The following is a 14,100-nucleotide window of genomic DNA, read 5'->3' as shown; positions in this document are numbered from 1 at the left end:
ATGGATACATCACTTGCCAACGCAGCGCTTCGACCACCAGTCCTAGATGGAACCAATTACAGCCTATGGAAGGTTAAAATGAGATACTACATAAAATCCTTAGATGAAAAGGCATGGCAGCGTGTCATCAATGGATGGACTTCACCAAGCATGACAGATCAAGATGGTGACAGCTTACCAAAACCCGAAACCGACTGGACTGCTGATGAAGTGCAAAGTTCGAACTATAACTCAAATGCCTTGAATGCTATATTTACGTCGGTTGACACAAACATGTTCAGTTTGATCACAAACTGTACTTCTGATAAAAGCTCATGGGATACTCTCCAAAGACACTGTGAAGGTTCCGAAAGTGTGCGACGAACCAGATTGAGAATGCTTACTTCCAAATTCGAGATGATGAGGATGGAAGAATCTGAGAACATATTGGAATATGATCGTCGTCTACGAGAAATTGCTAATGAGGCGTTCAGTCTTGGAGACCCCATCTCTAATGAACGACTAGTTAGTAAGGTTCTCCGTTCTTTGCCTGAAAGATTCAACATAAAAATCTGTGCGATAGATGAAGCTAAGGATACAACGCAAATGGCTTTGGAAGACCTTATCAGTTCACTTCGGACTTTTGAGATGAACATAGACATGCAGAAGAAGGATAAAGGGAAAACAATTGCATTCCAAGCTTCAAACGTCACCTACAATGACCTTCTTCAAATATCCCAAGAAGTCAATGAATCAGACCTTTGTGAGGACTCCATCTCTTTTATCACAAAGAAATTCGGGGATTACTTGAAAAGAATTAGAGATAAGAAGAAGGATGCACAACCCTCAAAATTTTCAAGTTTTCCTGCACCCGAAAGACTACAAAGACTTCCTGGCAAACAACAATCTCAACCAAGGGATGAAGGCAGAGAGCAATTTAACTCAAAGAAGTATGATTCAGTGCAGTGTAGAGAGTGTAAGGGGTTTGGACACTATGCAAATGAATGCGCTAACAGATTGCGAAAGAACAAAGGCTACAATGCGTCTCTAAGCGATGAAGAATCTGATGAGGAGGAGAAATCCAATGATGAAGACAATCATACCTCCTTTACTGCATTATTGACAGAAAATCACAAGTTACAAGTGAATCCTTTAGGTGTCAACATCTGCAAAAATTCAGTATGTTTGAAATCCACAACTTCTGGAAATTCGAGCGGAGATAACGAATCAGAATCTGATGATGAAGAGATAACTCTTGAAAGTGTACAGAAACTCTATGAGGAGTTGTTTGAAGATTGGACCTAAAAAAAAAAAGTTAAACTCAACTCTTATAAAGGAGAACACTGATCCAAAAGCCGTGGTTGCCAAACTTGAAGTGATCTTGAGCAAAAAAGACTTAGAACTAAGTAAGACCAAAGAAGAACTTCAAAGAGCAACTGAGACTTTGTCAAAATTCAATACGAGCACATCCAAACTTGAATCCATACTTTTGATGGGAAGAGATGACAAGAAGGGATTAGGATTCAAAGACAGTGTGTACGAAATAGGTGAATGTTCAAAATCAACAGTCTTTGTGAAAGGAAAAACTGAAACATTCGCACCACCATAATCTAAGCACTCTACCAAAAGCTCTTCACCGAAAATACAACCCACTGTACCTGTTTCTAAGAAGAGAAAACGAAGGTATGTATGTCATTACTGCTTTAAGCTTGGACATATCAGGCCATATTGTTTTAAGCTCAGGGACGACCGCATGAACCAAAAGTCAAGCATGAAGTTACCCCGAATGTTGTCCAACATCTCCCGCAACATCTCCCAACATCGACCTACAGTAAGGCAGGTTAGGGTACCAAAGGTAAAAACTCTCTGTAATGTTGTTTATACTTCACTAAAAACTGACACTGCAGGTTACTGGTACTTTGATAGTGGAAGCTCACGCCACATGACAGGGTCAAGAGAATATCTCGTCGATTACATTGAACAAAAATGTGGAAGAGTAACCTATGGAGGGGGAGCTAAAGGAAACATTGTTGGAAAAGGAACTTTGAATGTTGAAGGACTACCAAAGCTCCATAATGTGCTCCATGTTGATGGGCTAACCTCAAATTTAATAAGCATAAGTCAATTATGCAATGATAATTCGCATGTCAAGTTTAATAATCATGCGTGTGAAGTTTATGATGAATCTAACAAATGCATCATGACAGGTACAAGATCCTCGGACAATTGCTATCAAATTGGTGAAGAAATGTTGTGCAAACAAGCACAATTCACTGAGCTTGAACTTTGGCATCAGAAACTTGGCCATGTTAATTTCAAAACCTTGAAGAAGCTGAGCAAATACGAGGCAGTACGAGGTATGCCAAATATCTCATCTGGAATACCCTATGTGTGCGGTGAGTGTCAAAAAGGTCAACAGACTCGCGTGTCACACCCGGTGTTGGCAACATCTGGGACAACACGCTGTCTAGAGTTACTTCACATGGATCTTATGGGACCCATGGAATTCGAAAGTTTTGGAGGTAAGAAATATTATTTCGTATGTGTTGATGACTTCTCACGATTTTCATGGGTTAGTTTTATTAGGGAAAAATCAGATACCTTCAGTACGTTTAAAAAACTGATCACAAGAATCACAAACTTTCATGGTCTGAAGGCAAGAAGAATCAGGACTGACCACGGTAAGGAATTTGAGAATTCTTCATTCTCATCATTTTGTGACAGGAAAGGTATCTCACACGAGTTTTCGGCCCCAAAAACTCTACAGCAGAATGGAATAGCCGAACGTAAAAACAGGACACTTTAAGAAATGGCAAGGGTGATGCTGACCTCAAAGAATATCTCAAAGCGATTTTGGGCAGAGGCCTTAAATACGGCTTGTCATATCTCAAACAGAGTGTATTTGAGAAGTGGTTCAACCATGACTTCTTATGAAATAATCATGGGAAAGAAGCCAAATTTGAAATATTTTCATATTTTTGGCTGTATTTGCTATACTTTAAATGACAGGGATCAGCTTGCTAAATTCGATTCAAAAAGTGATAAGTGTCTGTTTTTAGGATATGCCACTAATAGTCGAGCATATCGTATGTTTAATCTAAGAACAAGGACTATTATGGAATCAATTAATGTAGTTTTTGATGACTGTGCAGATCTCAAGAAGAAAACTGCTGAGGATGATAACGATGATCTTCTGGAAAGCCCGACCATTCTGGAAAATGCAGGTGTTGCCCCAAATGTTGCAACACCTAGCGCAACATGTGACACTGAAGTCACTGAATCTGAGGACGAGGCAAACAATGAGGACGACACAGTAGATGATGGGCTGAATATACCTGCCAAGATCCAGAAAAATCATCCATCATCTCAAATAATTGGAGGTATACAAGGGGAAGTTCAAACTCGAAAAAAAGAGAAAGTTGACTACCGAAAGTTGGTTGGACTAGTGTGCATGAGTACTATGTACTCACAGGTAAGATTTGCATGTTTTGTATCTAAAATTGAACCTAAAAATGTAGAGGAAGCTTTAAAAGACGAATTTTGGATTAATGCTATGCATGATGAGCTTGAAGAATTTGTTCGGAATGATGTCTGGGATTTGCCATATAATGCATCAATAGTTCCCCTTTTAAGGTGTAAGGGACAAACAAAGAACCGAGCAAAGGGGCCTAAAAAAATTTGTATAGATGATAGGTTAGGTATAACTCCAAGCCTAAAGTAGTTTTGTTTTTAAAATATAATCAACGACTAACCAACTTAAATAAAAGACCCAAAAGTATGTGTGGGCCTTTTTTAAAACCCTAAAATATTAAATGTGGTTCAAATTTTGTCAGAGACGCCAAAGGGACAGACGATAAAAAGAGAACGTATGATTTATTTCTCCATAAAGATTTTGGCGAATTGATGGTCATATTTAATAATAATAATAATAATAATAATAACAATAACACTTCTAATATACTTTTTACTTTGAATAGATCTCTTGTGAGACGGTCTCACGAATCTTTATCTGTGAGATGAGTAAATCTTACCGATATTCACTATAAAAAATAATACTCTTAGCATAAAAAGTAATATTTTTTCATGGATGACCCAACTAAAAGATCTGTCTCACAAAATACGATCCGTGAGACCTATTTGTTAGAAACAAAATGCTCATACAAGAAATAACTGAGATAATTAATTAATATGAGTGGAGAACTTATCAATCCACGAAAGATACCAATAATTAAGAAATGAGGTCAACCTCTAGAATGTTTTGTTATGATATTTGATTATAATATTTATATTTTGAATATTATATGTTAATATATATTTTAGTTTGTATTTTACATTTTTTAAAGTAACTACTAATAAAAAAAAAAATTAATCGGGACCCAACTTTTTAAATTCATTTTGGGCCTAAAAATTGTCTAAAAGTGTGGCAGTGAATTTGTCCAATTTTATCGTAACGTATCAATATGTGAAGGACGTGAAGAAATTACATTTCGTCTAAAAATTTCTTTTATTTATACTTTTATATCTATAATAATGACATACCAAAAAATAAAAAAATCATGTAATAAAAAAAAATACAGAAATAAAAACAAATCAATATACCTATGCACCAACAAACTCAAAAACTACCATAAACATTAAGGTTCATATTCAATTCATAGACTTTGACGACTAATTAATTATATGCCTCAGCTATGTCATCTGGGAGGTCCAAAGCAACGAGCTTGATTCTAACATTATTATATGCACTCTTTTTTATATGCACATTCTTTTGAGAAGTCTTTTATTATCCAATAACAAGAACAGCTAACTGAAGCACTTGAAATCATCTAAAACCGAGAACTACAAAACATATGTTGGTGAATATAGAGAATAACAATATGCAATAGAGAATAAATAAATAGTGTAGGGAAAAACTCGGGTTTGAGGCGTATTAGAAATACTTTCCTTTAATGTTTTATTTGCTCTCACTTCTCAAAGTTTGCTAACGAGTTTTTGCAGCAAATTACCCCCAAGATACAACAAACCCTTCAATACAATAATGTAACAATCATATTATATTGGAGAACATATATTTATAGATAAACAAGAATTGCAATGGAGAGTTGTGTCCTTCCATGAATGAATGTGTCCTTCCATTAATGAATGTGTCTTCTCATGAATGAATGTGTCTTTCCATGAATTATGCATCCATTAACAATTCAACTTTTAGTAAATAATTGATATAGATGCATTTTGGAATTAAATGATACAACTAAGAGACACAATGATACAACCAAAAAGTTGTGAAAATGGTTTGACACTTCTATGCTTTAATATTGCTTCAATTACAATCTCTTACAACATAAATATATAATTCTTGAAATAATATTGTTTTATGCTACCATGAAATAACATAGATGAAAGATAGGGTTGTTTTAATACTATTGCAACAAAACAAATTAAAAAAAATAAACATTTGAAATGCAAATAAAAAAATACTAATTTAGACAAGAACCTATTAGAGACGATTTATTAACACAAAATAAATTACAAATCTAAATCGTTGTAGATCACATACATTTAATTTCAAATGTTGCATATATTAAAGACAGTTTATAAACAAAAAAGCAATTTCAAAACACCAAATTAGTTATTCAAAATATTATTGTAGAGCTAGGAAATTATTCCTTTCATATGAAATCACATTATCATTGTATGAAATTCACAAATCTAAAATAAAAAAAAAATCAATCATATTAATAAATTGAGTTTTTTCATCATATACAAAACAAAATACATAACCCACTTAGATGATTATTATTTATTAATTATTAAAGTTAACTTTAATACCTCACATATATTAATTTTTATTCTTAATTAATGGAAAAAAAATAAAAATAATTGTATGAATAGGCATTTTGTCACAATATAAATATCAATTATTCTCTTCCTATCTTCGAAATTATTTTTCTTATTAATATAATAAATTATAAATTCTCAAGGATTTTGAAAAATTAAAATATGTATTAAAACTTCCAACTATAATAGTAATTAATTTAGGTAAAAATTATATAAACATTCTCGAGAATTATTTATTTCCAATTAAAACATAAATTCTAATCTTTAATATATATCCATTGAAAAATTAGAATAATAATAACACATAATTCATGAAAATGAAAAAGAAAACATGTATTTACATTAATAATGAATTTTTTAAAAAAATTCACTTTTGATTTTTCTATTGAAGAAAATATTTGACTCTTTTATTTGGATTTCAGGACAAATTTTTTTTTTAAAAAAAATTCATTAATTTATTAATCTTGAACGGCAATTGCTTTAAGTAATTTTCTACCCATTAAAAAAATTTCTTATCATTACCACGTGAATTTTGAAGAATAATGTGGACAATCACAAGCTGGCAACTGAATTTCAATGATGGAATTTCTTTGAAAGAAAACGAGCTATGCATTCTTTAATCTCTGAGTGTAATTGTTAAGGAATTCAATTCAAATTGAGTAAGTTTCTTGTCAGACGGTCTCAAAAATTTTTATCTGTGAGACAAGTTAATCCTACCTATATTTAAAATAAAAAGTAATACTCTTAGCATAAAAAGTAATAATTTTTCATGGATAACCCAAATAAGAGATCCGTCTCACAAAATACGACCCGTGAGACCGTCTCACACAAGTTTTTGTCATTCAAAATTTCATAACACAATCAACCAAGATATAACTCAAGGAATGTAAGTAATTGCAAGCTAATATTCTCTCATTGTCCCTAGATATTTTTTCTTTTTTTGGTGTATTTCAAATCCATCTCAATTACAATTACATTCAGCTAAATTAATAAATGATGGATTACAAATTCAACTAATATAAATTCATAGAAATGATCAAATTAATTTGAAATCACGAATAAACTTCAATCAAAATTCAACTTAGTTCTTCAGAACTGATTGTAGTGTTTCGATTTTATGTGTATCTCCTGGAGATGTCCATTGTACTTGTATTTATAACTCTTTTTACCTCTTTTAATGGAATTACTTCATTAAAAAAAATGAAACACAACTCAATTGCCCAAAAATGTAACCATAAAGCACCTCTGTAGAGCATGTTACAGTAATGACAGTGAAGATGCAAAGAATACAACAAAAAGGCATCTTTGCTAAGATATTGAATTCATTTATGTACATAGCTCAATGAAAAGCTTTAGAAAGATTCACTTGAGCCTTGGAGTAAATTTACTACCTATTCCTTTGTACAATCACAGGATATCCTAACCTAAATGTGATTTGAGTAATCTCATGGCATTGACCAACATGTAACACTTCTTCCATCATCTTAAACCCTGCCAATTCTAAAAAAAAACTATCCTTGTCTTAGGCTCTTGGGGAATTACACCCGAAGCGATGCCGATCACGATGATAATATAGTACCCAAAAATTGCGGAATAAAATAACCAACAAGAACACAAAGATTTACGTGGTTCACCCAATATAGGCTACGTCCACGGAGCACTGCAACTTTTATAACTGGAAGAAATATTACAACAAGTGTATACACCAATACATTCAATATCTCACACTCCCAACTCGAGTATACCGAGAAAATAATTTCTCTAACTCACACAAGAGAATTCCCGCACTCAAGAAAAAAATACACTCTTTTTTTTCTATGCACTCTCTTTTTATCAAAGCTAAAAAACTTTTGATTTTGAGATACTAAAAGCAAACAAGAAAGGCTCAATTTATAACAAATTTCTTGAACAAACCTTGGATTTCCCGATGTGAGATATGTGTGAAAACATTTATTATTATTATTTAATTTAATGTGTGTGGGCCCACCTTACCTAACATTTCTTCCGCTTGAAGACTTGATTTCAATCATGTCTTCACACCATCATTGCAGCAGCTCATATATCTCCATTTATACTTGCAGTCCAACTGAAGTTGAACACAACTTCAGTTTGTCCATGGTTACCGTCTTCGTAAGCATATCGGCTGGATTTTTACTTCCAGGAATATTCTCCAGCATCAAGACTCCATCTTCCAGCACTGATCTGATGAAACGGTACCTAACCTGTATATGCTTTGTCCTAGCACGATAAATAGGATTTTTTGCTAAATGAATAGCACTTTGACTGTCACAGTATAATGTGCTATCTTCAATCTTCTGACCCAATTCCTCCAGAAAGGATCTCAACCATATCATCTCCTTACTAGCTTCTGTAACTGCAACATACTCAGCCTCAATAGTCGAAAGCGCAACAATCTTTTGCAGCTTAGACACCCAGCTTACAACTGTACCACTTAATGTTAACACATATCCAGTAGTACTTTTCCTGCCATCCAGTCACCACCCATATCGGCATCGACAAAACCTTGTAAGCCCAATTTTGACCTCCTGAAGCATAAAGAACAACTAGCAGTACCTTTCAAATACCTCAGAATCCATTTAACCGCTTCCCAGTGCTGTTTCCCTGGATTACTCATAAACCTGCTCACAACTCCCACTGCATGTGCTATGTATGGTCTTGGGCACACCATTGCATACATGAGACTTCCGAAAGCAGAAGCATAAGGAACCTTATTCATATAAGCCTGCTCCTCCTCCGTCGATGGTGATTGTGCTTTGGTTAGTTTGAAATGACTAGCCAAAGGAGTAGTCACATATTTAGCTTCATCCATATTAAATCTGCTAACCACCTTTTTCACGTACTCTTCTTGAGATAACTTCAAGAATCCATTCACCCGGTCTCTAAAGATCCTCATTCCAAGGATTTGCTTTGCAGCACCCAAATCCTTCATGGCAAATTCCTTTGATAAATGTTTCTTGAGTTTATCAATTTCTTCCAGACAAGCTCCAGCTATCAGCATATCATCTACATATAGCAATAGTATGATATAAGAACCGTCAAACTTTTTCACATAACAGCAGTGATCAGCTTGACACCTTAGGAATCCATTTTCACTCATGAATCCATCAAACTTCTTGTACCACTGTCTTGGAGCTTGTTTGAGACCGTACAAGCTCTTCTGAAGTTTGCATACCATTCTCTCTTTTCCCCGTACTTCAAAGCCCTGTGGCTGCTTCATATAAATTTCTTCATCTAGGTCACCGTGAAGAAACGCAGTCTTTACATCCAACTGCTCCAAATGTAAGTCTTCCTTCGCCACTAGTCCAAGTACAGTCCTGATAGTGGTTAATTTAACCACCGGAGAGAAAATCTCGGTGTAATCAATTCCTTCCCGTTGTTGGAAGCCTTTTACAACAAGTCTTGCCTTGTACCGCTTGCTACCATCATGCTCTTCTTTTAACCGGTACACCCACTTGTTATGTAACGCCTTTTTGCCTTGCGGAAGTTCTGTCAACTCCCACGTCTGATTGGATGACAGTGAATCCATCTCATCTTCCATGGCCAACTCCCACTTGGTTGAATCATCATTTTGCATTATCTCTTCATAGGTCTCCGGTTCACCTTTGTCTGTCAGCAAAATATAGTGAAGTGCAGAGAAGTATATATCAGGTGGTCTAATGGTTCTCAAAGATCTCCTGAGTTCAATCACCGGAGTTTGTGGGTCATCATCTTGTGCAGTTTTTTCTTCATCTTCCTGGTTACTGGTTTTCGATTCATTAACAGGAATATTTGTCAATGGCACTTCATCAGTCTTCTTGACTTCAGGACATTCATCTCCAGCTCCAATGTCTGACTTGTCCTTGTACAGAAGTTTCTTATTAAAGATTACATCCCTGCTCCGAATGATTTTCCGATTTTGGTCATCCCAAAAATGATAACCAAACTCATTATCTCCATAACCAATAAAGAAGCACTTCTTTGATTTCGGATCAAGTTTTGTTCTGCTTGCTGAATCAATATGAACATAGGATAGACATCCAAACACTTTCAAGAAAGAAAGGTTTACTTCTTTGCCGCTCCAAACCTCTTCGGGTATTTTGTAGTCCAGTGGTACCGAAGGTCCTCTGTTGATCAGATATGCTGTTGTGTTAACAGCATCAGCCAAAATGATTTTGGCAATCCAGAATGCAATCTCATGCTCCTTGTGCGTTCATTCAAGATCATGTTCATCCTTTCAGCTACACCATTCTGTTGAGGTGTACCATGAATGGTTTTCTCCATCTTGATCCTGTTCTGTGCACAATATTTCTTGAACTCATCATCTTCATGTTCTCCACCATTGTCAGACCGTAAGCATTTCACCTTCAAGTTGGCCTCATTTTCCACCATGGCTTTCCACCTTTTAAAGGTCTCGTAAACATCAAATTTATTTTTCAGAAAATAAACCCAAACTTTTCTAGTCGAATCGTCAATGAATGTGACATAGTATCTCGAGCCTCCAAGGGATGTCACATGAGATGGTTCCCATACATCAGTATGAACCAGCTCCAACTTCGCTGCTTTCGGTTCTCTACCGCTTTTTGAAAAGCTCACCTTCTTCTGCTTTCAAAAGATACAGCTTTCACATAGTTGGTGTTCAACAGTCTTTAATTCTGATAGCTTTCCTTTTGACACCAACATCTTCATTCCCTTCTCACTCATGTGTCCAAGTCTATAATGCCATAGACTTGAATTGGCACCAGCATCCACAGCTGCTAATGTGTCTCTGCAACTGGAAGTCATATACAGTGTTCCAATTTTATTTCCTCGAGCAACAATCATGGCTCCTTTTTTCACTTTCCAAGAACCATCACCGAAGGTCACATTGTGGCCTTCATCATCGAGCTGTCCTACCGAGATCAGATTGCGTATCAATTTTGGTACATGCCTGACTTTGTTGATTTTCCAGACATATCCATTTGACATCTTCATCCGTACATTACCTATACCAACAATTTCCAAGGGTTTTCCATCAGCCAGAAAAACTTTTCCGTAATCGCCAACGATGTAATTATCAAATACATAACGATCACCAGTGGTATGAAACGAAGCTCCCGAGTCCATAACCCAAGAATCAATAGGGCTTTCCATGGATAAGAGCAGAGCATCATGTACTTCCTCAGTGATAGCATTGGCATTATTCTTCGTTGATCTGCAATTCTTTTTCAGGTGACCAGTCTAACCACAGCTCCAGCACTTCATATTCTTTTCAAAGATGTTTTTGTCTTTTTCATTTCTTGACTTGGATCTACCGCGCCATCAGTTGGAACTCCTTTCACCACTCCTGCCTCTACCTCTGTTATCAAGATTTAGAGCAGATCTCGATGATGTTGCTTCACCCGAGTCTTTCCTGCGAACTTATTCAGCAAGGATTTGATCTCTAACATCATTGAGTTGTAGTTTCTCTTTTCCAACAGAGTTGCTAACCGCTGTCCGCATCGGTTCCCAATTGTCTGGTAAAGACGCCAGAAGAATAAGTGCCCGAATCTCATCATCAAATTTGATGTCCACCGATGTTAGCTGGGAGACAATCGTGTTGAATTTATTTATGTGTTTTGCCACCGAAGCACCTTCTCCAATCTTCAAGTTGAATAACTTCTTCATGAGATGTACTTTGTTGTTTACTGATGACTTCTCGTACATGTCTGATAGAATGGTCATCATCTCCTCCGTGGTTTTGGCCTCCGCCACGTTATGCGTCACGTTCTTTGTTAGGGTCAATCGTATGACACCTAAAACCTGTCGGTCAAGGAGCTCCCAGTCATCATCCTCCATCTTTTCCGGTTTCTTTCCTGATAGAGGTTGATGCAGCTTTTTACTGTATAGATAATCTCTTATCTGTAACCGCCAGAACGAAAAATCTGTTCCGTCGAACTTGTTAATTCCCGGTCCCGATCCATCGTCTCTGGCCATCACTTCTCTAGCCTTAGCAAAAAATCTAAAAAATCTTTTATGATGTGGAAGATCAGACAAAGCTGCAACCACAGAGCATACTCACAATTCTTAAGAATTTTCACAACAAGGCTCTGATACCAGTTGTTGGGGAATTACACCCGAAGCGATGCCGATCACGATGATAATATAGTATCCAAAAATTGCAGAGTAAAATTACCAACAAGAACACAAAGATTTACGTGGTTCACCCAATATAGGCTACGTCCACGGAGCACTGCAACTTTTATAACTAGAAGAAATATTACAACAAGTGTATACACCAATACACTCAATATCTCACACTCTCAACCCGAGTATACCGATAAAATAATTTCTCTAACTCACACAAGAAAATTCCCGCACTCAAAAAAAAAATACACTCTCTATGCACTCTCTTTTTATCAAAGCTAAAAAGCTTTTGATTTTGGGATACTAAAAGCAAACAAAGAAGGCTCAATTTATAACAAATTTCTTGAACCAACCTTTTTGGATTTCCCGATGTGGGATATGTGTGAAAACATTTTTTATTATTATTTAATTTAATGTGTGTGGGCCCACCTTACCTAACATAGGCAACTCAACATTCCAAGAAAACAGGGATAAGAACCAAGATAAATGCATGGTACCTCCAGTGTCCACAGCTGGACACATGATCAACAAGCCATACCATCAAAAGGAAGTGGGATAATATTTTACTTCAGAGTCTGCTGCGGTAATTTGGTTGAAGGATATTCTGAAAAGAACTCTGGAAGCTCAATATCTGAAGGATCTATTGCCGGAATTGCCATGTATACATCTTCAGTGGAGAATGGAACGCTGCAGGGATACGAAAAGGAAAGCAGCAATACATAAGGAAACTCTATCAACAGTTTAAATACACGATTTATTGTTATACACAGCTATAGCACCATTTATGCAAAGAGGACAAAATTTAAACAAAATGCAGGATATTCATTATTGAAATTCGTTCAACCATGCAAACCAAGCAACTGGTGCAAAAGTTGGATATAGCAGAGTTAATAGCAGAACAAGTTATGCACCATATAATTCATGAGGTTAACCATAATTTCATATGATATGCAATTTTTCACTAATATCTAACACAGCTGCAAGTTGTTACCTAAGATCGTCATCCAATAAAAAGGAATTTGATGACAAACTCTGTGAATCCTTATTTACATTCTCCATCATCTGGGACACAACCTGCCAAACAAAACGAGGATAAACGATGTTATTTTAATCACAATCCAATAAAGCAGCATCTGATGTACCAGAAATCCAACAGCTTTGTCTAATGTAATCTAGCTCATGCCAAATGGTTCCTGCAAACTGAAGTTGAAAATGCTTAAGAGCCCAATCTGTACAGGAAAAAGCAAGAAAACTAAAAATAACTACAAAATACCTCCTCTGTAACATTAACTATCCATTTTTCTAATTCAGCTAAACCAGATTTCACATATTCACCATTGGAAAATGTGCAGCATTCTCGCCGAAGTGGAAGACTGCAAATAAGTTGAGTTATATCATCTGATTAGTATGAAGTAATATATAAGTATTTGAAATCATAAATCATACCTATTAAACAATTTTATATTGATGAAGGACAACACTTGTGTAGTGAGCTTCCGGATGAAAAAAGAGAGAACCTGAAATTCAATGAATCGGTCCATTAACAAACTTAAAAACCATATAAAGTAGATAACGGAATATCATGGATACAGAAAAGTAAGCTGACATGATTTCCACGTAAACGGCCTTTAAGTGAATCCAGGAATTTGATGATGCTGTCCCACTCACTACTTGGCGATTGCTGAGGAACTCCAGAGGGGGCCCTAGATAATTTTCCACCATGGACTCGTTGAAGTTTTGGCGCCTTTGCAACAGACCAAGGAGTATTAGGCATATGAGTTTAGGACAAAAAGATTATCAAACCATCTGCAGTGAGTTTCAAGAACATTTCAAGAACGAGAGCTGGCTTGAGATGGTTATGTTGGATCTCGGTTTTCTCGTGCCCAAACGCAGCAGAAGTTTTAAAATTTTTATTTTATTTTGACAATCAAAATATATTTGTTTTAGGCACTCGTATGGTTTTATAATTAAACATTCATAGGACGTTGGAATTTTATACCTTTGGTGAATTAAATCACTTGGCTCCAACTAATCTAGTTTAGACGGATATAGCTCTTGATGAATCCCTACGAACTTTCTTCGAAAACTCTTTTCTTTATTCTTCTAATCAAGTCCACGACTAGATGATTTGTTCATCTTCTAATTTGCACTAGAAAAATTAGAAGAAGTTTTTACGTTGGA

At 35.7% G+C, this 14,100-nt stretch overlaps 2 protein-coding genes and 1 long non-coding RNA gene across 3 annotated transcripts; 1 reads left to right on the top strand and 2 right to left on the bottom strand.

Annotated features, from left to right (window-relative positions):
* Positions 1–3,700, top strand: LOC140982025 (uncharacterized). Its single transcript, XM_073448442.1, has 4 exons — positions 1–1,242; positions 1,316–1,526; positions 1,887–2,501; positions 3,132–3,700. The coding sequence occupies exons 1-4, from the start codon at positions 1–3 to the stop codon at positions 3,698–3,700; spliced, it is 2,637 nt and encodes an 878-aa protein (XP_073304543.1).
* Positions 3,701–7,215: 3,515 nt separating this feature from the next.
* On the bottom strand, positions 7,216–13,017 carry LOC140983451 (uncharacterized). Its single transcript, XR_012176431.1, has 3 exons — positions 12,911–13,017; positions 12,349–12,606; positions 7,216–7,328 (listed from the first exon to the last, which is right to left on the bottom strand). It is a non-coding gene; the product is annotated as an uncharacterized lncRNA (long non-coding RNA).
* Positions 13,018–13,026: 9 nt separating this feature from the next.
* Positions 13,027–13,772, bottom strand: LOC140982024 (myosin-15-like). Its single transcript, XM_073448441.1, has 4 exons — positions 13,526–13,772; positions 13,366–13,436; positions 13,193–13,292; positions 13,027–13,119 (listed from the first exon to the last, which is right to left on the bottom strand). The coding sequence occupies exons 1-4, from the start codon at positions 13,691–13,693 to the stop codon at positions 13,027–13,029; spliced, it is 432 nt and encodes a 143-aa protein (XP_073304542.1). The 5' UTR covers positions 13,694–13,772.
* Between the last annotated feature and the right edge of the window lie 328 nt (positions 13,773–14,100).

Source organism: Primulina huaijiensis, chromosome 8 (assembly GCF_012295235.1).
Source record: "Primulina huaijiensis isolate GDHJ02 chromosome 8, ASM1229523v2, whole genome shotgun sequence".
Lineage (NCBI taxonomy): Eukaryota > Viridiplantae > Streptophyta > Magnoliopsida > Lamiales > Gesneriaceae > Primulina > Primulina huaijiensis.
This window is presented reverse-complemented; position numbering and strand designations above follow the sequence as displayed.